General features: G+C 39.7%; 1 protein-coding gene across 1 annotated transcript in view; it reads left to right on the forward strand.

The window, feature by feature from the left end:
• pappa2 (pappalysin 2) overlaps positions 1 to 25,054 on the forward strand; it is a gene marked incomplete at its 3' end in the record, with an annotated part of 107,134 nt that overhangs the window by 18,828 nt on the left and 63,252 nt on the right. The window contains exons 5-10 of the mRNA XM_050074589.1: positions 9,615 to 9,763; positions 14,820 to 14,959; positions 15,269 to 15,422; positions 16,763 to 16,955; positions 17,864 to 17,997; positions 23,675 to 23,857. Coding sequence (XP_049930546.1) covers positions 9,615 to 9,763; positions 14,820 to 14,959; positions 15,269 to 15,422; positions 16,763 to 16,955; positions 17,864 to 17,997; positions 23,675 to 23,857 — 953 coding nt within the window. The remainder of the gene's footprint in view (positions 1 to 9,614; positions 9,764 to 14,819; positions 14,960 to 15,268; positions 15,423 to 16,762; positions 16,956 to 17,863; positions 17,998 to 23,674; positions 23,858 to 25,054) is intronic.

Consider the following 25,054-nt stretch of genomic DNA (forward strand, 5'->3'; position numbering starts at 1 on the left):
AGCTCCAGGCAACTCCCCTGAAAGAACTATCCCGTTCCAACCTTGTTTGATGCTTTACGTGAACGTGAATCTTAAGTTTTATTCAGGTCAAGTTTTATTGTGGTCATGTTTTATTCACTAATAAAAACATAACTCCAATGTTTCCCAGAACAGTGAATGCATCTTACAATTGATCCATGGATTATGCCTGCCTTATGTTTTCTATGCTAGTGAGTGTGAGCCACGGCATGTAAGTTTACGAGGCCATAATATTGGAACTGACTATTTGCTAAGCCCCATCCTCCTCAGTTAAAGTTGCTATACATGTCAAGCTTTGTGTTCTTGCATGACACATGCAGTTTGCAAAGATAACGGCAGCTCAGTAGACTGTATAAAGAAGTAAATGTAGCCACCTAGACATCATCCATTGTTGTGTGAACTACCGTTATGAGGCCTAAAGTTCAGCATTTTGGTGGTCGCCATCTTTGAGGACACTACTGATAGCCTCTTTCCTACTTTCCACCGCCCTACTTTTGGCACCCTTGCCCGGGCCACACCCATCTTTGAACTCAGCTGTCATTGTGATCTCAGCTACACACCTGTAAAGTATTGTGAGCCAGGGGCATAAAGTGGGGAGGCCAATGGTCCCGTCCCTATTTCCTACTCCCCTACTTCTGGCCCCCTTGCTTGGACCACACCCATCTTTGAACAAGCTTCATTTTAATCTCAACTACACACCTGTAAAATTTCATGACTTCATCTTTAACGATTGTGACATCACCATGTTTACAAAGTCTGTTCACAGACAGACAGACGGACAGACAAACAGAAACACCTTCCAAAATACCACATTACCACAATACCACATTTTGCCACTATGACACACACACACACACACACACACACACACACACATGCAGACACAAGCACAGACTTTGTGACGTTGTCACAGCTGGTCATAGTGAGAAGTAGGACCATTTCTTCCTAGACTGTACAGGCACACTTGTTTTTGCAACCAAGCAGCAACGTCCGGGCCCGCAAAATTAAGCTAAAATTGAAGTGCCCAAAACTGCAGTTCTTTAAATGGCCACTTGAGGCTGACTCCAGGTCCCAGTCAATCCCTATAGATGCCTATGTTAAAATGCCCAACTTTACAGCAGAAATAAACAAGTTTACAGCCTGGTACAAAAAACAGTTTGGTCTCTATAGCTAATTCCAACATTCATGACAACTGGGGTGAATTTTTATATAATTCACCTGTTTACATTTTATTAAGGCTTACAATGACATATAATTAATGATGGGCCACTGATAGCTTCCTCAACTTTTCAGTCAGATCCACCCCTCACTCCTCCACAGCACTGGCCAAATATGGTCACTTATGGCTCCAACAAACTTAAGATGACGATGCTGAACTCCACAGTGGATGACGTCATGGTAGCTGCCTCCATTATTTTCATAGTCTATGTTTGCAACCAGTGCAGTCGTCTCCTGCTAGCCAATAGAAAGAATGCAGGTTTAAGGCACCTCACACTTGCTTTACTTTTCAGACCTGGATGCTATGTCCACCCCACAGCCTATGGAGTGGAACACTACCATCAAAATTTGTAGAAATTCTTGAAATAATAGGTCCTTGATTTTAGACAAAAAGTAGATAAAAGCTGCTTTTCAATTTTAGCAGGTTTTGCTGGTCAAAATGTAAACTGTTGCTAGCAGATTTTTATCAGCTGTAGCTAGCTACCTAATTAAGCCATCGTAAGTTCCTGCTCCAGCTCCAGCTGACTTTTCACTGTTTCCAGCTGGCTGAAAATGATAGCTCTGTTAATGGGGGTTAAATGGGCATTTGATGGCTATATACAGTATACATGGGTTGCTCAGGTGTAAGCTTCCCCAAATCAAATAAAAAGCAGGACAGAGCTGCTAACACTTCTGCAAATGCTAAAAGCATCCAAGACTGGCTTCTCACAGTTGAAAAATACTACACTGTGGATGAGCTACCATGAACATTGCTTTTTTTTCCCGTAACCCCACAACATAATATGTATGAAATGCGTTGGAGTAATCACTGGCGTGCGAACCTGTCCAACCTGGGCTTTGGGTCCAAACTCACTCCTTCTTCTTCTTTGGGGTTTATTGGAGATTTGCAAACATGGTGCACTAATGCCACCAACTGTTCGGGTGTGGTTTGTATTTTGACGGGACAGCAGTGGCTGCTGCGCAACGCGTCTGTTCGGTTTTGGTGTGAATACACATGTGCTGCCGCCACGCTTGTGGAACCGTTTCGCGACTGCTTTGTGAACGCATCGCTTGCGGTGTAAATGAGGCCTTAGATAGAGTATCACTCTAACTTCACTTTCTACCCGTACATACACCGCTTCAACCTACTGAGAAAGCCGAGGCTTAATTACGATTGCTAAGCTATGATTGGACAGTTGCTGTTCAGGGCAGCTGGTTGTAGGTGACTGGTTCTCAGTAGGATTGTAGCGGTATGAGATTTGTCTGATAACCAACTCAGAAAACATTGCGGTTTCACGGTATTACAGAATTATATTATTATCAGTCAGAATAACCCTTAAAGGAATGAAAATGGAAGGGTTATTTTTGGTTGAACAAATGTTTTATGACTATAATTGAAACTTGAAATGATTTTGTTAATGGAAGTATATGTAGAAAGTCTCCCCTTTTAAAAATAACTAAAATAAAGGGGACATTATCCATCCAGTTGCATTTTCTTCTCAACATCATAAATAAGCAAATGTACACGGTATGATGACCGTCTACTTTTGTATCTCTGCATACCTTAAAACCAATGTATAGCTCTAACCCTAGTTCTCAGTGTGTGGTTGTACGCTTCTGCACCAAACAAGTCTGCACTCAAGCAATAAAAGTGACGTTTAATATATTACCTGTAAGTGCTGGTATCTTCTTCTAGCACTGCATTCATCAAGCCCTTAGGAGCAACTGTTTGGATTGTAGATGCTTTGTATTTACTTTATATCAGCACGTAACATTGCACAAATGCAAGTTAAGTGCACAGTAAAGTATATAATATATTAAAATGTTTGACTGTTGTTGGTGTGATATTTTTAGAGTCCGTCTCCTAATTCTTGAGGTTTCAAAGTAACTGACTTGTCAACAATAATATTTAAAGTGGACACACATCAACGGTTTTATATGGTGACAGTGCTAATGCTGACTCTGCTGTTGATTCACGCTGTGTTTGACTCGCCCACAAATGGTAATTTTGTTAATTCATAACCATGGTTTTCACTTCAATCATGTAGAGCCATTTATTTTTTGCCAGGTCTGACTTAGACTTCCATCGAGGCATCCTCTGAGTCTCAGAAGTTGAAGAGTCAACTCTTTAGTGGTCAACTTTCTGTCACTTGTAATTGCACAGCCCAGGGTGATGGATACTGCACGCAGCCTCGGCTGAACCCAGCTTCAGTAATGTAGTGAGAGCAGGGTTTCCCTGAAGCATCTTAAATCTTAAACCTCATTTAGGCGGGCAAAGTGCCTGAGAAAACACATTCTTATTTACAGTAGGCTACAACACATGCACTCAGGGAGGGCTTGCATTCAGGCGAGGATTACACACATGCAGGACTCTTGGCTGCTGAGTAACACCTTTGGACCAATTTAGAGGCGAAGTGCCTCACTTAATGGTACATTGAATGTAGTGTATGGGAGAACAGGGACTGCTGCTTTGTCATTTCATCCATCTAGATTTTTCCCTGTTGAAAGCTGAGATGTTACGGTCACAAGCTCACCTGACTATCCTTCAGGCTGTTGGAACAATGTAGGCAGCGCTGAGCCAAAGCTGAAGTATTTTTAACGAGCAGTCAAACAAATTATATTTCTGATGATATAAACGAGCACTTTTTAATCTCTTAGGATTTAAGCATGTTTAAGTAATATTTGTAAATGTAGCCCTACAGCTGAGCTTGATCAAAAGCATAAACCTTTACTACTTTTTAAGAAACCAACATAAAACAAATCATCCAAATACACTTGAAGTGGCTGAGGTAAAGATTAAAGTATGGCTTAGTAATTTTAACAAAGTTAGCCTCACAGCTGAATTTGATCACATAAAACCTCTCTGCTTGGTAAGTACAAGATGAAACAATAATCCATTACGTTATAATCACTGAAAAACACTTAAATCCAAAGCTTTGCCTGTGTGAGATGAAAGAAAACAAGACTTTTCAAACAAAATTATGTATGATTCATACATTCAACTGAATGTATTTTTGTAAATATGAACTGATTTGACCCAACACTATACTGATGCACCACAGGTTGACTTGGCACTGTTGGTATTTATTACCCCGTACATAAAGCAGATGCAAAGAAATGCATACACACAGACACACAGAGTCCCGTACACTGACAGCCAGATTTTGTTTTTTCATCAAGCGGTTGTAGTGCTCCAGAAAACCATAGGAGGCTCAGCTAAAAGCCCTAACTGTCTGGCATGCACGAACTGGGCAGCCAGTGAGACCCCACTGCAAGGCTCTCAGACCCAGTAAGGCCTAACAGTGATGGGTGCAAAAGCTTTCCAGCTATGAAAGCAAAGGAGAGAAATGACATGTGACATCACCGCAGCCAGGGAAAAACAAAGTCGGCTTCACACATCAAAGTGCCGCCAGGGTAATTTATCACAGTCAGAGAGAGAAAGAGGTGGGGGGGTGGTGGGCTGTGGGGGGCAGTGGTTTGAAGTACCCTGACCAATTCAAACAATTATGATTTGGAAGCTACACAGGGGGCAGAGAGAGATGTTGACAGATTGAAGCAAACTGTCGTCTGCTAAAGAGATGCCCTGCACCAAGAATACACGTTGACATTCACTCACAATATTAAGCTGCACGAACCAGCCTGAGCAGAAATTATGTCTCACTGTCTCCACACCTAAAGGAATTCTCTCACATTTTGGAAAATACACTTATATGCCCTCAGTCTGTGGGATAGATGTGAAGACTGTCCTGCAGGATTATTTAGCTTAGCATAAAAGCTCTAAGCATGTGCAGTGGAGTCGCTCACCTTGCGCATACACCAAAAATATATGTGGCTGACTGAATATGCGCAGTAGTTTCTCTCCTGCTAGCTCCGCCCACAAATTCCCACTCAGTTCATAGACTTTACATTGTGATGATATCACATATTGTTAAATCTTTTTTTTTTTTTTTTTTTCCTCTGGCTCAAGGAAAGTTTTACAAATATCGAACATCCATGAAAAAAAATCATAACAAAAGGAATCATAATTGACCGTGTTTGCAGTTTGAGGTGTCCTGTCAGCAGACATCTCTTTTACAATGGTAGTCTATGGGGAAAATGCTTTTTGGGCTGCAGGGGATTTTTTGCTGCAATACCACAAGTGGCCACTGGGAACTTAGTCACCACGTTATGCAACTAAGGGCTGAAATGCGAACAAAATGGCTGTAGCTCACTAGAAACATTAGATATCAGCATGTCAAAGGACTATTTTAATACCTTATGTCTACCAGAGAGAAAATGTTACATTGACAAACCTAATATTGTCTGTCGATCTCAGTGTCCTCCTCACTTTACCTTGCTAATCTTGGAGAAATGATCCCACTGAATGGCCAGTAGTGACATACAAGCTCATCATTTAAGCTAACAAAAATTAAAACCAGTGGTGTGTCTCAAATCACATACTTCCGTAAGTACACTTCCATGTAGTATACTATGTGCACTATGTACTTATTGGCGTTGTGCGCAAATTTCGACAGGGTAGTGTTGTCTCAAACCAAACATGGCCGTTGTGCACTCACCGGAAATGACGACCGCAAATTAGCTAGTTAGCAAACTAACATTAGTATTCGCGTTATCGTTCGGGGTACCAAATCATTACAGACTGCTAAATTAGCCCAATAAACATACTGCTGGCTTATACCCGACAACAGTATAGTGGTGCTTACTGCAAAAAACACATGTATTTGTACAATGCAGCAACGTTCACGGTCGCACAGTCCTCGGCCGCTATTTCCAGTTTGAAAAGTGGTCCCTCCCCTTCCTCTACGTAGCCAAGATGGCGACCATTGAGGGCGAGAAGTGTCCATAGTTCCACACTTAACTTTTTGACCGTTTTGAGTGCACCATCCGGGTACTCATAGTGCACTGCATTTTTTCATACTTCTCAGTGTGAACGCACTTATGCACTCAAAATAGTAAGTGTACAGAAGTACGCGATTTGAGACACAGCACAGGCCTTACATAACTTAGATAGTAAGAAGTACTTGCTGCATGTAGGCACACTGAGTGTCAGGATACCACAATTTTCCCTTCCTGCTGACGCCTCACTCCCTATTGCTTAAAAGCTCACTTTTTTGGTTCGGCAGCTTGTAGTAACTTAGTTATGGATTCTTTACCATGTTTTTAGTGCATCTCACCACAAAGCAGCTTTTAGGTATTTTTGTGTTGTTTGCTACCAGACGTTAATGACAAGAAGGCACCTTCACGCAATACAAAGTCAGTGGAGAGCGATGTATAATTTTTTATTCCTCTCTCAGCAGCCATTACAATTACATGCATATGGACAATTATGCAAATTAGGCGATGACGTCATTTAGCGACTTCTAGCGACTTTTAGGACAGCCAATAGCTACTTTTCTTGCTGAGGAGTTGGCAACAGTGAATGTGGGCAGCACTGGTTGTGACCCACATGGAAAGCTAGTTTGCTAGCTAGCTAATATTAGCTAGCTTGCTAATGAATACCAGGAAATATGATGTCAGTGGTACATTTTCCATTTTCTTATATTCCATACCCGCTGAATGGTGACTGCAATACTGGTGAATAGGAGGCAAATATTTGCTGGTGTTAATTTCGCTCATGTGTAACCGTACCCTAAAGGCCCGAACATACTTGGGTGGAACATACGCGGAACCGACTCCGCGAGGAATGTCCACAGTCATTTGGGCTTCCATAGTCGCACTTCCGCGTTGTAGTTTCCTGTAAAAATGTCCGTGAAAAATCCCCGCGATGTGAAAAATACATGCCGAGCAGTCACTGGTGCGCGGAGTGGAGTCCGCGCGGTCGTAAAATCTGAGCTTTGCGCACACAGGGCTTGCGGATGTCCGCTTTGAGTCCGCGCGGACCTCCGCGGAGTCTGTTCCGCGTACGTTCCGCCCGAGTATGTTAGGGCCTTGACACTTGTCTTACTCCAGAGCTGTAATATTTACACATTGCGGCCTGTATATATCCTACCATACTGTAACTACACTATACTGAACTCTTAACTTGAATTTGCAGAAATTTAAACCAGTGGTTTTAGAAATTAAACAACTGAAGTATATCCCTTTAAGTAAGGCTTAACAGATGCAACTAAACATACGGGAGATGCTAATCAATCACACTCTAACCTGCCTGCACTGTCCTTAGCAGAGGTCTAATCAGGCAGCATAAGTGAAAACACCTGTGTGGGTGGACCAGGGCTGTCTTGGGCCAAGAAGGAAACTGTGGTCTGAGGGTGAGCTAACTGCGCAGGCTGAGGCATTTCTGACCACTGACCCACAACAGCTAGGCCAGGGGAACAACTTTAAACAGCACCTTAGCTGTCCTGTCCTGTTGTTGGTAGCTTAGCAAACTTTCCACATTAACTCTGAAGAAACAGCTGTGACTTGTGGATGTAGTTAACAAGAATCGAGTAGGCTAATGAGTTAATACAGACAGTTTTGAAACCGTTGAAAGGTATATTTTTCTCTATTCCCTCCCCTTTTTTTGAGAACACAATGCAGCAGCATTCTCCGCTACCAGCGCTAAGCTAGGCTAAATATGTCCTGAACCAAGCTCTCAAACTCTTCCAACTTCTGGTAAGACAGGCAACAGGCATATTTTTAAAAATGTTGAAATATTTCTTTAATGTGCTATGTTTTGAAATTGGATTGTTGTTTCACTTATCTTTTTCTGTAATAAGAACATAGACATTAAACTCCATTAGCATAACAATACGCTATGTTTAAAGACTATAACCTATGTAGCTCATTTTATTTTCAAAAGTAAAAGACTGACCTACCAAAAAATGTTGGAAATGCTTTTTTATGTTAAGGTCTGTACACACAAACTAAAAGTATTCTCATTCAGTATATCTGGTGTAACGTTGTATGGCCAGGCTTATTTTCAGAACAGTAACAGGAGTCAGCCTGATCTGCAAGTTCTTACTTTCCAATTAGCTCATCTTCATTTGCTAAGAAAACAAGATAATAGTTCTTTTTAGTTCAAAATATTAAGTTAAACTGGTATACGTGGTCACATTACTCAGTTAGAGTTTCTACGTGGTTTTGCTCATGCAGTGTGCAGTGTGGAGCATTGTGTCCATTGATTTACAAAGGACACGTATAACTTTGGATTTACTGTTTCCACTCAGTTTTATGAATGCTTATAGTCATACATTATTTGCATATTAAATTACTGTGTAGTATTAACCAGAGGTGTGGACTTGAGTGACATGACTTGGACACAAGTCAAACTCGAGTCACCAATTTGGTGACTCGATTTGACAAAATCAAAAAAGACTTGCAAATCAACTTGGACTTTGACACGAATGACTTGTGCCTTCACTTGGATACCTTCCTCCAAACCCAAAGATTAAAAAGTATGTTATTTAAAGAATGTGCAATGACACAATTTCCCTTTATTTCCTGAATTAGCTTATGTTACTAATGTTCATACCCAGCAAGTCGACGCTTAATTCCACAGATCCACTTTGTAAGTCGGATTCCACCGCTAGGTATATTGCGATAAGTTGATGGTTTTCATGCCGTGTACGTTTGCTTATCTATGATATAAAAAAAAATGTAACTGGACGGTGAATCTCCCCTTTATTTTAGTTATTTTCAAAGGGGATACTTTTTACACCTACTAACATTAACAAAATGGTTTCAAGTTTCAGTTATAGTAATAAACATTACAAAAATAACCCTTCTGTTTTCATTCCATTAAGGGTCATTCTAATTGATAATATAAATTCTGTAATACCCTGAAACTGCGATATTTTCTGAGAGGGTTATCGTACCGTGAAAATCTCATACCATAGCAACCCTACAGGAGACAACAATGAAGTTAGGTTACTTAGCACCAGTATGAAAAATTGTACAGAAGATAATTTTATTCAAATACATAACTATGTGGTGGTCAACGAAAATGGATTACAGTGTGCAAAATGCAATGCAAATGGTCAAACATTACAGACAGAGATTTAACAAACTGGTTTTAACAAATAAGTACACATTTTTAAAAGCATCTATGATTATTGTGAATTGATTACATTATAATTTTGTTGTTAAAATGCCATTACATTTGATGAAGAGCACATTATGACTTGTTTAAGACTGGAAATTTCAAAGCTTAGGACTTGGGACTTGAATCAGAACTTGTCTGTCTTTACTTGGGAGTTGACTTGGGACTGGTCAACCATGACTTGGGCCTTGCCTTTGGACTTAAGTGCAAAGACTTGAAACTTACTTGTGACTTGCAAAACAATAATTTGGTCCCATCTCTGGCATTACCTGTTAAGTCTACTAGGCATTTATAAATGTTTAGTACAACGTAACTATATTGAAAATTATGATATTAGTGTCATAATATTTTCATGTTTTCTCTTTTTCCATTTCCACAGGGCCTACATGAGTGTGAAAGAGCTAAAGGAGGAGCTTCACCTGAGCGGCACTGACACACTCAATGTTTTCTTTGCAAGCAACTCAGTGCATGAAGAGCTGGCAGGAGCAGCAACCTGGCCATGGGCAAAGGAAGCTCTTACCCACCAAGGCAGGTTAAATTACATCATACTGTGTATTAAACATAAACGTCACGTCTCTTACGTCTGTCTTTATTCCTCTGTTTTCTGTCTCCCTTTTTATTCCCCCCTCCTTTTTAAGTTTTGTCATTAGTTTTTCTTACTATAATCCAGCAAGTAATCTATAATCCTGTTTCTCTTTCTCTGTCTTTCTCATTTTTATTCACCCCTTCATCCCTTCCCTTGCCCTCCATCCTTTGTTGTCTGCTTTGGCGATATCCAAACGAGATGGGGAGAGCAATTGGAGCTGGCAGATATTTTCCCGGCACATTGCCTCTTTCCTCTTCCAATCATTAGGCCCTTTCCACTGGAAAAGGCTAATCAACCCAACAACAACCAAACAAACAAACGGCAGTGTGGGCTCTGTACCATTGTTGCCACCCATGCCCACTTGCCAGCTGTTCTTTATTTATTTATGCACTTTGTTTTCTTCTTGTGCTAGTACAAAGTAGTGAGTGGAATCCAAAGTAGGAGACTCGTGGGGTAGATGTACCTCCAGTGGAAGCATTTATCTCTCTGGAAGAACTCACATGTCCCCACATAACAAACACAATCTGTGCAGTGCTGCTACTTGTAGCATTTCCAGCACCTTGGTGAATCCCTGCATCGAAAACAGGCTGTTAAATAGCAGATGGGATTTTTATTTACTCACAGTCACAAATGCATTATATAATGGATACTGAGTATGACTAAGTTAAAGAAACAGCAAATTAAACAATGGTGCTTTCTATTGTTTTACCCTGCATAAACTGGTGATGGAATGATTAGATTAATTCCACCAAAAGTGATTGATTTTATGATTGACAATTAATTGATTATTAATATTTTAAGCCAATTTTCCATATAATTAGGTTTATAATAGTTATACTTTTGACTCTCAGATTAAATAAGCAGTTTAATTTGATTATAATGTCACTATGAGCTCTGGAAACTTTTCCTGGGCATTTGGTGTTTAGAAATTTAATAAACCCCAATTGATAATTGAGAAATTAAAAACATAAGTGGCTGATTTAATGAAAGTAATTGTTAGTTGTAGCCTTATCAGCAAAATACAGGTGTCGTCTTATGTCCACAATACATTAATCAAATTACCATGAAAGTGTGCCAAAATGCTCACACAGCAAAATCGAAGCAAAACACCTGCATTATCAAATAAACAATAAAAAGGTTTATATTTGCACTGGCATTTAGCATATGAAAATGTTGTCACCATTGATCTTGAAAACTGGTTGCAACGATGCAAAAGATCTTTCCTATTTCTGTCTTAAGATTAAATTTCTTTGCATTTTTTGACTTATTTGATGTGAAAGGGGAGAACAAAGCTCTTTGCCAAACTATATTTAATCAAAGTTGAATATTAATATAATATACATGTTTTTGCTCACGCCACCACCAGAGGAGCTGGACATCTCAGGCAAGGGGAGCACACAGTGTACAACTCCCTGTGATCACAGTGTATCAAACAGCAAAATTAGGCTTAAACTTTTCATTATTTTTCTAGTGTCCAGCTGTTCAATTTTGGGGCAATAACATACCTTGTTGTTGTTTGTTCAGAATCAAATATAACTGATTATTATCTAATGTAATATGTTGTTGTTCTGTAGACGTATGGGCTCGGGATAATTATTAATTTAAATGGGGATGATTTGATGCTACCAGTCTTATTGCCAGAGTAGATGTTATATTTTCGAATTAAACTGTTGAATTTAGTCCTCCGCTGAATGTCTCCCACATGACATTTGTTTCTGTTGCTCAGCATCTGTCCCTGTTTAAAAACAAGTTAGCAGATGACAAGTCGTCTCCGGAGGCCCTGTTGTTTAGTGTCTTCGTATTTAATGTCTTCATTGTTCAAAGTCTCCACCACTGAACACGCTGTTTCTAATTAGAAAACCAATAACTGTCATGTCTGTTCTTGATTCCGCGATTATCAGCATGCTGCAGAAAACATGTATCTCCACTTTTAGGCAATTTTTGTAAGAATTCACCATAGCCCCAAAACCGTAGCTGATTTTAAAATTGCTGTCTTTGGAATACTTTGTTAATGATTTGTATTTTTATTTGCCCGTCATTTTCTAATTAAATTTGTTTTGTTGTTTTTCTTTAATAGTATAAAATATATAGATTTGTCTTAATCCGCACCTGAACCTGCATGAAAATACTGACAGAATTATATTTCGTTCAGAGAGGTACATTAGTAAAAAAATATCCAACAATGCATCATCTTGTCCTGTTAAAAAACATTTTAGAAAATCCACAGCAAAACAAATCTCTTGCTCTTGCATGAACAAACCTCCTACCAAATTTTATTGAGATCTGTGAACGTATTTTGAGATATCCTGTCAACTAGGGGAGACCAGGGACAGTTGTAACAAGGCGTTATTGTATCATTAGTCATGTTTTCATCTCATGTCAACAAGCCTGACTACTAGTTTAACATGTTTGTCAATTCTAATTTTAGCTTAAAAACATTCTAATTATACTTGCTTGGATTATTAGAAATTTAATTTCAGAACAGTATCCAAAAAATACACTGATAGAGAAGTTTAATTTTTACCTAAATAAAAACAAAACAAAACAAACAAACAAAAAAAACTTTTTCTAAAAAACTTTCTTTGGAATAGGGATGTCAGTTTCTCTTAATTTTGACACCCTTTAACCAATAACTAACCAATTAATTTTTAAGGAAAAAAAGAAAAACAGAAAGTGGCGGGAGATAAAATAGGCTTTCCATTAATTCATTGTGAGCTTTAGCACTGCAATTTAAAGCACAATCTGTATGAAGGTCTTTGCGGACAGACTGCCAGCTAGCTGCATTAGCATGCAGAAACTTAGTGCCTGTATCCTATTGTTTGTTCTATGTTGGTTAGCTGACGGTAGCCTTGGCTTCTCCGCACTGCGCAACACCTGGGTCAGGTGGGAGCTAGCTTACAACGCCACTCATTTGCGATTATAGGCAGCTCAATTTTGAGGCGGGGTGACCCAGTAGGAGACTGAAAAGTGGGCACAATGTTTCCACAGCAATGCTGTCAGGTTGGGACGGCATTACTAGCGGTAATTGCAGAATGAGTGCTGCTGCTAGCTAGCTCCCACCTGACCTGGCTGGTGCACAGTGCAGAGTGGCCAAGGCTGGCTGACCACTGGAGACCCGAGGGTGGGCACTATGTTTCTGTGTGGTAATGCGGCGAGCCGGCTGTCTGTCTCCAACCAGATCCAGGTAGTGTGCAGTGCAGTAAACTGAAGAGCAGCAAAATATAGTGTAGTCACTGGTCAAAATTATTCTCAGTGGTTAGCTGTTTGAGCACATTGACATCCTTACTCTGGAAGCTTCAAATGTGGCTCCTTCTTTCTAAGCAAAAGGGCAATCTAACTGAGCATGTGCAGAGTGAGTTTCATTACTCTAGCCTGTTTCTGATTGGAGGAATTGAAGGTGCTATCACCCATGTTACAGCTATCCCTGGTCTCCCCTAACAGACAGACCAATAAACAGCACTTAAATCATAACCTTAAGCAAGGGGCAGAGGATACACACAAGATCCAAGCAAAAAGCATGTTAGTACACAGACTTAACATGTACTTCAGAGCGGATGTAGAGGTCCTATCATCATTATTAGAAAAGTAATTTAGTGTGCTTATGGAAACGTAACAATGGTATTTTTCCATGCACTGTGTTCTTCCACGCAGGCTTGTTAAAGAATGCTTTTCCAAGCAACCATTCATGATTAGACAGGATGTCTGATTTTCCTTCTGTTTTCTCATTATGATCTGTCTGTCTGAATCCAGCCTGCCTACCTACCATTACATTGTGTTAAGTGTAGGTCACACAGAATTCATATCCCACCTTTTTATATGCAAATGGACTTATGATACCTACTGTATGACACCTTCAAAGCACTTTACTTTAAACATTCTGCTGCACCGTAAACCGACTCATGCAGCCTAGTATCAGTCTTTTAATATTGGTGGTTTATTTTCTATATATAATGTATGAAGTTCATAACATTAATGCATCTTTGTCCATAAGATTGATTTAGATGTTTTCTTTCTGATCATCTTTAGTGGCTTTGGTGTTGAGAGTAGTAGGTATATTTTAGTGCATTTTCAGTGGCACATGTTGGCTCCAAGGCCATTAAACTTCTCATGTAAAAGATAAAACAGTGGTAAAAGTTGCCAGTTATTAGGAAAATGAGGCAAAGTGGTGAATACAAGGTTTTGGCAGAGCATTCCTCTATATTGAAAGCAGGCAAAAACAACCCATGTCCACCCGTAGCCACCTTACCTTATCCTATTTCCTGTTTTGGGATTAAAGTACTTAAGTTTTACTTCATTCCTAATTGGTTTAAAATGTCACAGAGCTCAGTCGTTTACCATGGAGGTCTGTTTCTCTTTTGGAGATTCCAGCTTGCTGTGGTGGCACAGAGTATAGGCCTTAACCTGGAGTTGGATAGACACAGGTGGTAGCTAGGATCTGGACTTTCACAGAAAATACCACATTTGTTTGGGATCAGTTGATTTGTTTTGTGCTCCTGAAACCTTATAAAAAATTCTTACAATGAATCAAAGAGAATTTCCTATCTTTTTTCTCACAAATTTATGACTTTAATCTCAGAAATTCAGAGTTTTATCTTGGAATATTAACCCCCTCCCTGGGCTTTGAATTTTTAAAAAAAATTTACCTACAGTGCAGTCATATGTAATGCATCTGAACATGGTTTCATGTTCTTAGATGCAGAACAGAAGCTGAATCTGGGGATTTCCTTTATTGTCTTGCCAAAGGGCACTGAACTGGCTCAGTTGTTGAAAAACAGTTTTACGAATCATTCCATCACATCAAAGTGGTGGAATGAGGTGTTGCAGATCTGAAAGAGAGAGCAATTTTAGATTTGCATCTCGTGAAGACTCACATGCCCTTTCTCACTTTTCAGTCACTAGAAATGTATTTGCTGTGACGGACTATCTTATAAAAGTGAAAAATATCTAGATAATAATAATATTATGACCCATACTGTGAATTTGATCTGTTGTCCTCAGGTGGGATGGTGCTGAACCCATCCTACTTTGGTACTATGGGCCACCACAACACCATGATCCATGAGATGGGCCACATCTTTGGACTGTACCATGTCTTCAAGGGGGTGAGCGAGCGGGACTCCTGCGATGACCCATGTCAGGTAGGACTGTTAAATCTTCTCCTCTTGATAATACTACATAGGACGATGTTTTCATGATGCAAAGCTGTGCTGCATTTCCTTTTTGGGAATTTTTTCTCATCAAATTTCTATTGTTCTGTATCTGTGTCTTTTTCAGTCTTTATGTCTACACTTGCCACATGCTTAATATGAACCTGCTGATATTTTTAATCATTTGAATTATATACGTTCAGCTAAATATAAAAGGGGTCGTTCTTCGTCTGTTGTCTGTAAAGTGTCCACACTTTCTCTGAGATCATCTGCTATTTGTTTTGTCATATGCACTTGCAGGAGACCACCCCATCCATGGAGACAGGAGATCTGTGTGCTGACACTGCACCAACACCCAAATCCAAAGCCTGCCACGACCCTGGAGCCGTCAATGATACCTGTGGAGTCACCATGTACCAAGACACACCGTATAGCAATTACATGAGTTACACAGGTACCATGAATAAACATTATTCAGTTTCCTTACTTGCAGGCATGCTGTCAGACATGTTGAAAATGATCAGTGACCCGCAGAACAAGTCAGTTACACAGCATTGTTGTATATACACTGTACATTATCAGAATAGTGATGAAGGAGGACATGAAACAGACGTACTGTCTAACATCCGACTGCATAATTAGAAGCAGTGCTTTTTTGTGCAGGACAAATTTCAGCTAGAATACAAACACATGGTTCTTGGTTACAACAGTCTTTAATCTATATCATTTGTTGGGGAAATGATATGATCGAGTGGACAGATGTGAGGCTGTTATGGAAAAGTAATGTTTCTCTGGACATGTGTAATACACAGCAACACAAGCAGGTACAACTACTGTGCATACTTCATACAAATAACTTGCATTACTTTATAAATTTATTTTGTGAAGACTTTTTTTAAAATTTCTGCCAGTTTCAGCATCATATGCATCATTTTCTCTCAAAACAGCGTCAGAATAACAAATGTCAGTGTATCCACATTGTATTATCGAAAATATTTCAGCAGTGTAGCCAGCAGATATCTGGGCTAAGACTTCCTTCTCCATGCGCTGGTCATTGTTTACAGTCCGCTTAGCAACTTGAGACATGAGAAATTGGTCAAGACTGCATTTTGGCTAAACTCTATCTCGAGATATTTGCGTATGAATGCAAACATTTTTTTTAAAAAAGGCCAGTAAAAAGCTACAGTGTTCTCAGATGGTAGCGGATTGGTTTCAAGACTGCATTTCAGCCAATACGTTCCGCCTCTTTTGCTCTCTACAAGGACTGTTTACCTGTATGCAATCAAAGCCTCTCAAACATGATTGATCCATATCACTCAGACTACAGACTACAAACGAAAACCAGACGCTTCAGATACCAAAATGTGTTTCTGTTGCGTACAGAATCTGCATTTATATGCAGATATATTTGTCATCTGAATGACAGTTTTTGCTCAAGACAACCTGTCCCTAAATCACCCATTTGTCAATGTATCTTTAGAGCAGAATGATATGATCATTATGGTAATTTTCATCCAAAATAACCCCTGAGCTACAGCATTAGATCTGAGTGTTGCCTGATAAACTCAGATTTCCTTTAATGCTCTCCTAAAGGTTTATAAAGGACATTGCTGTTGCATTTACAGGGTGTTATCTCAGCTCCTCTAACCCTAACCCTGACCCTCCTCTCAGATGTCTGCAATAAACCTAATTATTTCTAACCATGTGATTAACAAGGAAGTTAGATGAAAGCTAGTGTTTGAACATGATCTGCGACTCTAACCTGGGCTTTTTCCTTTCATTGCATCACATCAGATGACAACTGCACCAACCATTTCACTCCCAACCAAGTGGCCCGGATGCACTGTTACCTTGACTTGGTCTACCAGAAGTGGCTGACGGACCAGCAACCTGCCCCCATCCCTCTGGCTGCCATAGTGACAGACCAAAGTCCGGATTCAGTCTCTATCTATTGGCTGCCTCCTATAAGGGGCCCACTTTATCAGAGGTATGATTTTATGGGTTCCTAATCCTAATTATTTAACTCTTCAAGACAGCTCAAGTCAACAAAAGAGTAATTTTTGACCTTGTACTGCAACTCATTCCTTTTACTTTTGCCTGTCTGCCCTGGTCTTGGTATCCTTCAGCTTTCTGCCATTGTCGATTTAAAGTAAAAAACTACTGAAGCTGAGAAAGGCTGTGCTTGCAATGGTTTTTTTTATGTCATTATCTTAAGATAATTATCTGTTATCTTGAGAAAATGAGCTTTATTATCTTGATATAACAAGACAATCTTAAATTAACTTATTGCAAAACTTAAAACGTTTATCAGAGATCAGGAGTGCCACGCCAGCATACATGAACGGTGTCTTGTCAAGTGTAGCAACTGATTTTGCTGAAAATGTCATTTCAAGGAGTTTGCATTATTGACCAATGCATCAGACTTTACTTCAATCAAGGTCCAACACAGGCAGAGTTATTACTTCGTTATGAATCCTCACCAACTGTCATGACAGTGACTTTGAAGGCTGATGTCAGGTGTGATCAAATAAACCAGACACTCATTTTCTAGTTCTCCATAATTATCCAGTATTCCTGAGAAAGCGAAAGTTGTTTTTAGTTACAAATTATTGTGTGTTCTTGAGAAATTTGCCTTTCGTTTTCTTGGGAATTGACATAAATGAACTCCATATTGTGAGAAAACAAGCTTCGTTATTTCGAGATGATGAAATAATTAACTTATGATCTCGAGATAACAGCATTGAGATATATAATCCCAAGCACAGCTGCTTTCAGCTTCCATAAAAAAACAAAACAAATGTCTGGTCTTAAAAAAGACACATTTGCCTTGTTGTAACAGGTGACAAACAAAATGAAATATTTCATATTAAGAAACTCTGTTTCCTTTTGTCCCAGCTCCTCCTTCCATGTGTCTGGTATCAACTGTGGAGACTGTGAGAAAGACGGTGTTTTCCACCAGTACGCCTCTGAGGCTACCTCACCCCGCATCTGTGACACGTCAGGCTACTGGACACCCGAGGAGGCAGTTGGTCAGTCACAAAACAGTGTGTGTGTGTGTGTGTGTGTGTGTGTGTGTGTGTGTGTGTGTGTGTGTGTGGGTGTTTGTGTGTGTGTGTGTAAAAGAAGGATGAATATTTATATATTTCTGACCAACAAAAAAACAGAACAGTGTTCAGAATAGTCACCCTTTTCTTGTTGCAACATACTGTACATGCACCCCTTTTTCAAATCAATGTGAATATAAACAGAACACAATGCGAGAGGTTGTTGGAGCTGCATGTAAAGCCACAACTAAATTGTCAACACTTTGAGTCGAGGGTGGTCCGTGTATCATCCGATCATTCAGTTATTCCATTTTATCTGGCAAACTAAAAACAAAAGAACGAGTCAATATTTTGTTTTTTGGGTTTTATAGGCTTTAAAAAAATTTAAAAAAAAGACTGCATGTTTTCTTGTTTTTCGTCTTGAATGGGTAATCTAATAAACAGAGAAACCAAAACCAAAGAACAAGTCTTAATTCTGTTTTTATGTTGTACCGTTTCTCCTTTGTGGGCATGCGCAGTCTGATCTGCAGCAGGCACTTAATTCGCAGGAGCACACAGATTCAAAGAAAGCATATTTTAAATAGAAAATTGAGGCAAACTTTAAAGAATTTGAAAAAAAATGTTGGAAAATTTAATAAGAGATAATAACCAGGTTCATCAGGGATGACAGATGGACTGTAGCCTGTTATAAACACAGGACTGAAGCGCACAGTAACCCGCTGCAAGATAAAAACAAGAAAAAAAATGCAATCATTTTCCTTTTTCAAACTGACAAAACCCCCCAAGAAGGAAAATGTTGACTTGTTCTTGTGTTTTTCCTTTGCTAGATTAGATGGAATAATTGATAGATCGGATGATACACAGACAGAGGGTGTCTGTCAGTGATGAATTACTTGATCCAAATAGATTATTTCTCTACCACTGGAATCCATTAAAATAAACAATGGCCAAGTTGAAATACAACCCGCTAGTGGTAAGGAGGCAAATTGTTGATTACCCGTCTTTCCTCCTAAAATCCACGGCTGACTAAGTTGAGTGCTTCGTCTGATACCCTCTTCTCTGTCAATGATTATTGACAGTGAGGAATGTGGCGGTTTCAGGTTTAAGTTTGTGTCCTTGAGTTCTACTTCTGTCTCTTGTTTCCACAGAGTAGATCAACCCCCTCCCGTCCCCACACACACACACACACACACACGTCTCTTCCCTGTAAATTTCAGGTGCGTGCAAGGCTAATGGCTCCTGGAAGAGGAAAAAGCAGAAAATCATTAAATGATAATTGCCCTCAGCTACAGACCTCTCTCTGTCTCTGTCTTGTTTTAGCCAAAGCGAGAACAAGGATTATTAGGCAAACCGTCTACTCTGGGTAATGTTTGGGTGCTGTTCAAACATTGAACCTCCGTCATAAACAAAAAGGCCAAAAAAAGTGTATCTTGTAGCACTGTACTTTGAAACATTACGCTTCATGTAAGCACATGGTCCTTGTTATTCCAATCATAATTTCTGCAGAAGCCTGGTTTCCTTTGGCAGGACATGTAGGGTGAAGGGAAAGAAACAAGGGAGAAAAAAGGAACACAAGGAAGCAAACAAGCAAGCAAAGAGAAAGAAAGTTGATGTACAGATAGAAAGAACGAAATACCTCAAGAACACAATAACACTTTCCTTTTCTTCCGTGGAAACTCTACCCAAATATGTGGAAATCCTCTGCTGGAATTTATGCTTTGAAAACAAGCGGCGAGGAGGAACAGGGGGGATTACGGCTCCCTCTCTTTCGCTGCGGGATCATAATGATGATAAAGAGTCAATTACAGTCTTACTCTAAACAGTGGTATGCACACAGCTGAGGAGACAGCCAGTCTGCTGGCTACCCTGGCTCCCTTTTCACTCTTTCCCACTTATAAAGACGATGATGCGCGGGGTCACTTTGTCAGCCAACGGAGATGGGCAATATCGCCTTCAGCAGGGGAAAGGGAGAGGGGAAATTGGACAAATTCAATGCGGATATCATGGCTGGCAACACAAAACACAAGTTTAATGGCAAAACACTGTTGCTTGGAATTGTTGGCAAGATTATCCTTTTACATCTCCTGAAAATGCTTCCTGTGCCACAATCTGGACTGGTCTGAGTTTTCAGGCTGAGAGAAAACACCTCAGCCTGATACAGGAGCCTGTTCTCCTGTTGAGAAGGATTGCATTAGTTTATGTGCTGCGCCAAGCATTAAAGTTGTTTATAATTCAAAATGAGAAACTAGGTGCATCATGGTGTTCACTGGATTGCAATTTGCAGAGAGTAGAAGGAGGGGATGACGGGTAGAAAAGTCCATACCTGTACAGGAGTAACGAAAATCTAATATCACATTTCTAAGCCGAATAAAGATGGAAATGCATAATACTTGTGAAGAAAATGAGTTGTGGCTACAGTAAAGTAATAGTCTATATAAATTAAGTAATAAAGAAGAAGAAAGGACATCAAAAATATTAAAAGTATTAAACATAACAATAGCAAAATATGAAAATGGGGAGTGTTTAGTTTGCAGAAAACCAGAAGAACTAAGTCAATGCTTAAACTTTAAATTTGTAAAGAAATATAACCCTAACTCTAACCGCCACAAGAATATAATAAGAATACATTAACATCAGAAAATAAGTACAAGAGTAAAACAATGTGATGACAATGTGGTATGTGTGCTTTGGGTTCTACAAGAGGCTATGCAGAAGGAGTTCATGTATGTACACTGTTAGTTTGTATTAATATACTGTATACAGTATACAGACAACTGAAGGTTTGTAAGGATTGTAATGATTTCCATTTGTTATATTTCACTGTATGGAAATTGTTGTCCTAGCTCATTATAGCTCATTACTTTATGTCATACAGAACATACAGTGCCGTGCTGGTGATACAATAATTTGATAAAAATCTATGACTATTCTCCTCCAGCTTTTTTCATTAACAAAATACTTCTAACAATTTAGGGATGCAAACAATTCACAACAATTCATATGGTTGATCATGCCTTTTAAATCTTAAAGCTGCATTAATGCAAATTTTGGCCACATGGGGGCCGTGGAACCAGAAATAAACACTTAACATATTATCACCTTCTAAAGTCATTACTGCAAACATGTTAGCAAACAGTTTGGTGTGTTAAAGGTACTGTATACAGCATTCAGAGCATTAATAATGCAGCAAACACTTCTTTATTATGTAAAGATATAGTGGAGTAATGACGTCCTGAGCAGAGAATTAAGTCATGCTACCTCTGAGTGTGTTGTAGTCCGAGCTTCTGCCTCTCTGGTTGCAGTATTTTTTTTTTAAAGCATGTCCCTCCAGTTTGAAACAGATGTGGGGAAAAAAAAGTGCGCATCCCACTAGCTAGCTAATCGCTACCTTAACCCAGATTCGGCAGAAGCGCAACGCCCCCTACTCTACACTGTTAGCTCTGTCTGTTGCTGTTGCCGTTGTTAACCTTGTTCACGCTGTTAGCACCGTTAGCTGCTGGCTGCAAACTCAGACACCTCCATTATGAGAGCCATGTGCAGACAACCTGAATCAGACACTGAATCATGGAAACGCTGCGAATGTCGTATACAGCTCCTTTAACTGCACCAAAAAAGTGACGTTTTCTGAACTTAATAGAAGAAATTAACAAGCAAATTTGTTTAGCAGTGGGTAGGATGGGCTTCTTCCATATTTCTGTGCAGCTAGACGTAAAGGAGAAATGATTGATCCTGTGCAGGGAGTGTATTTTCAGACTCATGACCATGTATTATAATCTACATTTTATCAACATGTCTAGTACTCCAAACGTTCTGAAAATTTAGGGTGCTAAGAAACTTCAGCAGCCCACAGAATTTACAGTTATTGGGTAATTTTATGCCTATTTAGACCAGTCTTGAATTTATTTACTTGGCGTTCTTTGTCTTTCTGACAGTTTGGCGACCCCTTGAGCTTCCACAGATGGCTGATCACAGCGGGTGTGAAATATGTAACACCTCATTAACATCCTGATTTTATGTGGCTTTTTGGGACACAGCTGATAATAAAACTAGCGTAAAGTGATTCCATTGTGTTAATCACTAACACTGTAACAATTAACAACTCATTTTGCCTGGTGCAATAGAGTTACTGCTGCATTTTTGAATGTGGGCCATGATTTAAATACGGGGGCATGACTCTTTCTCACCTGGGAAATTCTGCTCTCTCTTGTTTCTAATGAGAATGAGTTTGCTGGCAGTTATTAAAAGTAATATAGGGAAATGGGTTAAACTGGTCACTGTTACATAGAGGTGGACAAAACATGAAAAACATTTTAGAGTAAAATACCTCACTCAAGGTATTATTTATTAAAACTTAAGCAACCTGCGTCATCAGGACTGTGTGGGTACGATCAGATTTGATTCACAGTGGCATCTACCTAGCAACATAAGGCCACCCCACAGCTGTCATATTCAAATAATACTAAATTTTGTTGGGTGAAAAAAAAAAAAAAAAATCACCTTTGGGGCGTTGGTAGCTTAGTGGATAGTTTTTATTTTATTTAACCTTTATTTAACCAGGTAAAAGACCCATTGAGATCGAGATCTCTTTTACAAGGGGGACCTGGCCAAGAGGTCAGCAGCACACGTCACAATAAATAACAGACAGGCGCCCTATGTATAGATGTGATGCCTTGCTGCAGCGGTCGCAAGTTTGACTCCGGCTTGCAACCCTTTGCTGCATGTCGTCCCCCCACTCTCTCTGTCTCCCCATTTCACACTGTCCTATATATTAAAGGCATAAAGCCCCAAAAAATAATCTTTAAAAAAAAAAAAACTCACCTTTTTTGAACTGAGCTACTTCAAACCAGCAAGAAGAGCACTGGCAGACATGAAATACAGATATTTCTCAGTTGAAATAACCAAAAGTGTCCAAACTTTGACAGAAGGTTGTGTGTTAACGTTGAATCCCCTCATTTATAGTATAAAGCTGATTGGAAAAATATGTTTTCAGGTCCAGCAATACAGCCATGCGATATGTGGTAAATACTTTGACATAAACAAATGTGTTTCTAGATTTATCAAAAAGTGTAATGAAAGATACGTTAGACAGGTAGCAAGTCAGAGTTATTCATGAGTCACAAATGTACACAGGTTAATGTTAGACTGCCACACATACACACAACCCCTATCCTCGTTGCATACATGTGGAAAAAACATGCACTCACTGCCAGTAACACAGTTATTCAGACTCATGCCTTACCCTTTACAGTCCAACCACAGTCCTTTACCGCTGGGCAAAGAGCAGCTTCACTCAGGAGGAGAGGATGTTCCACACAAATTCTTGTCAGATTTACACAGCAGGTTTACAAGGAAAAGCAAGTCCAGTGTGTTAAACCAACTGGGTGAGAGAAGGGTTCATATTAATGTCTGAATAAATCAATCTGTCACTGTCAGTGGTTAGTTCTTCTACTCTGTGGGGGACTCTGCAGGCTCACCAAACTTTATAATGATGGCCATAGCTGAATCAGGATTATGATTGAGCTACACATGGTGTGTTCCCAGCTTTAGAGTAATGCAATGGATGAATCATTGAGAATACAAATGAATACAAATGTGTGTGTGTGTGTGTGTGTGTGTGTGTGTGTGTGTGTGTGTGTGTGTGTGTGATGTCATTTATCCCCAGGCCCACCTGATGTGGAGCAGCCCTGTGATCCCAGCCTCCAGGCCTGGAGTCCTGAGCTCAGCCTTTACGACACTAATGTGACCTCACCATGTCCCGACACAGAGGGCTGCACCCTCACACTAAGGTTCCTCCACCCTATTGTCCCACACGTGCTTACCCTCTGGGTCACCTACATCTCTTCAAGTAAGTAACAACTTAATACCATCGGTTTGTCAGATATGTCAGATAACACTACTGTTCAAAACATTTTTGGTGGCAATAGCTCGGACCATACGGACTTGGCGTGGGAAGCTGGTTCAAGTCCCCATATGGACCAAGTATGGAGCGTGGACTGGTGCTCCCAAGCCCTGACATCTCTCCATTTAATGCATGTATAGGTCTGGTCTAGGATAGGACTGATTAAGCATGGGGGGTGAGGTGACATAGGCTGAAATCAAGCCTGCAGCTGCTGTGGCAAGGACCCACTGAGCTACTGAGCTCCCCCTTAGTATGAAATTTGCTGCTTATGGAGATGTTTGAAATGTTTCTTGGCACTCACATCTGGCAGTTCATATATATATATATATATATATATATATATACAGTTTTTAACCTTTGGAGGGAACCTATTATGCTTTTCCTTGTTTTCTTTGTTGAATTTATAGAGTTACAGTGTTTGATCTTCATGATAAATGTGGCCAAAGTTTCCAATGTAAAAGTATTCCCTGTGTATAAAAATGTTAGGCTTCAGATTGTTCTGAATACTCTGTTTCCAGTCATTTTTTTCTACTTTTGTGACAAGCTTATGTCAGTGCGTGACAGATTTTTATATATGGTCATCTGCCCAGGGCACGCTACTGCAAGTGTTTACATGATGTAGCCTATACTGCTGCATGTAGCTGCATGCCAGAGTCAGGGAAAAATGTAAAATTGGTTGCCTGTGTTGTTAATTTCACCCCGACTTCTGATTATGTTCCTGCTGTTTTTTTCATGCTACAAGTGCTGGTGTACTCCACTGCGGTCATTCTCCGGCTGCAATGACAGTGCAGAGACACAGAGATAGAGAAAACCCGAATGACATTGACCATTCAGAGCAGACTGGGCTTTTCAGGGACAGTTGCTAAAAGGGAGTGTTTCAAACAGAGGGTGAATACAGGTGTTCCAGCACATACAGTAGGAGGAAAAGGAAGTGTTTTATAAACATTAAAGCATGTCAACATGTTCAAGTAGAGACCATAATACAAGTATGAATCTGAAAATGAGCATAATATGTGTCTTATATGATTTCAAGCATTTGCTTATTGTACTCTATTTTGAGCCAGGAGAGAAAGGCTAGAAAACCAGTAGTCAGATACTATTGTCCATGAATACATGAATGAGACTTTTACTTCCAAAGTCCTG

The sequence above is a fragment of the Epinephelus moara genome, chromosome 21 (assembly GCF_006386435.1).
Source record: "Epinephelus moara isolate mb chromosome 21, YSFRI_EMoa_1.0, whole genome shotgun sequence".
NCBI classification, from domain to species: domain Eukaryota; kingdom Metazoa; phylum Chordata; class Actinopteri; order Perciformes; family Serranidae; genus Epinephelus; species Epinephelus moara.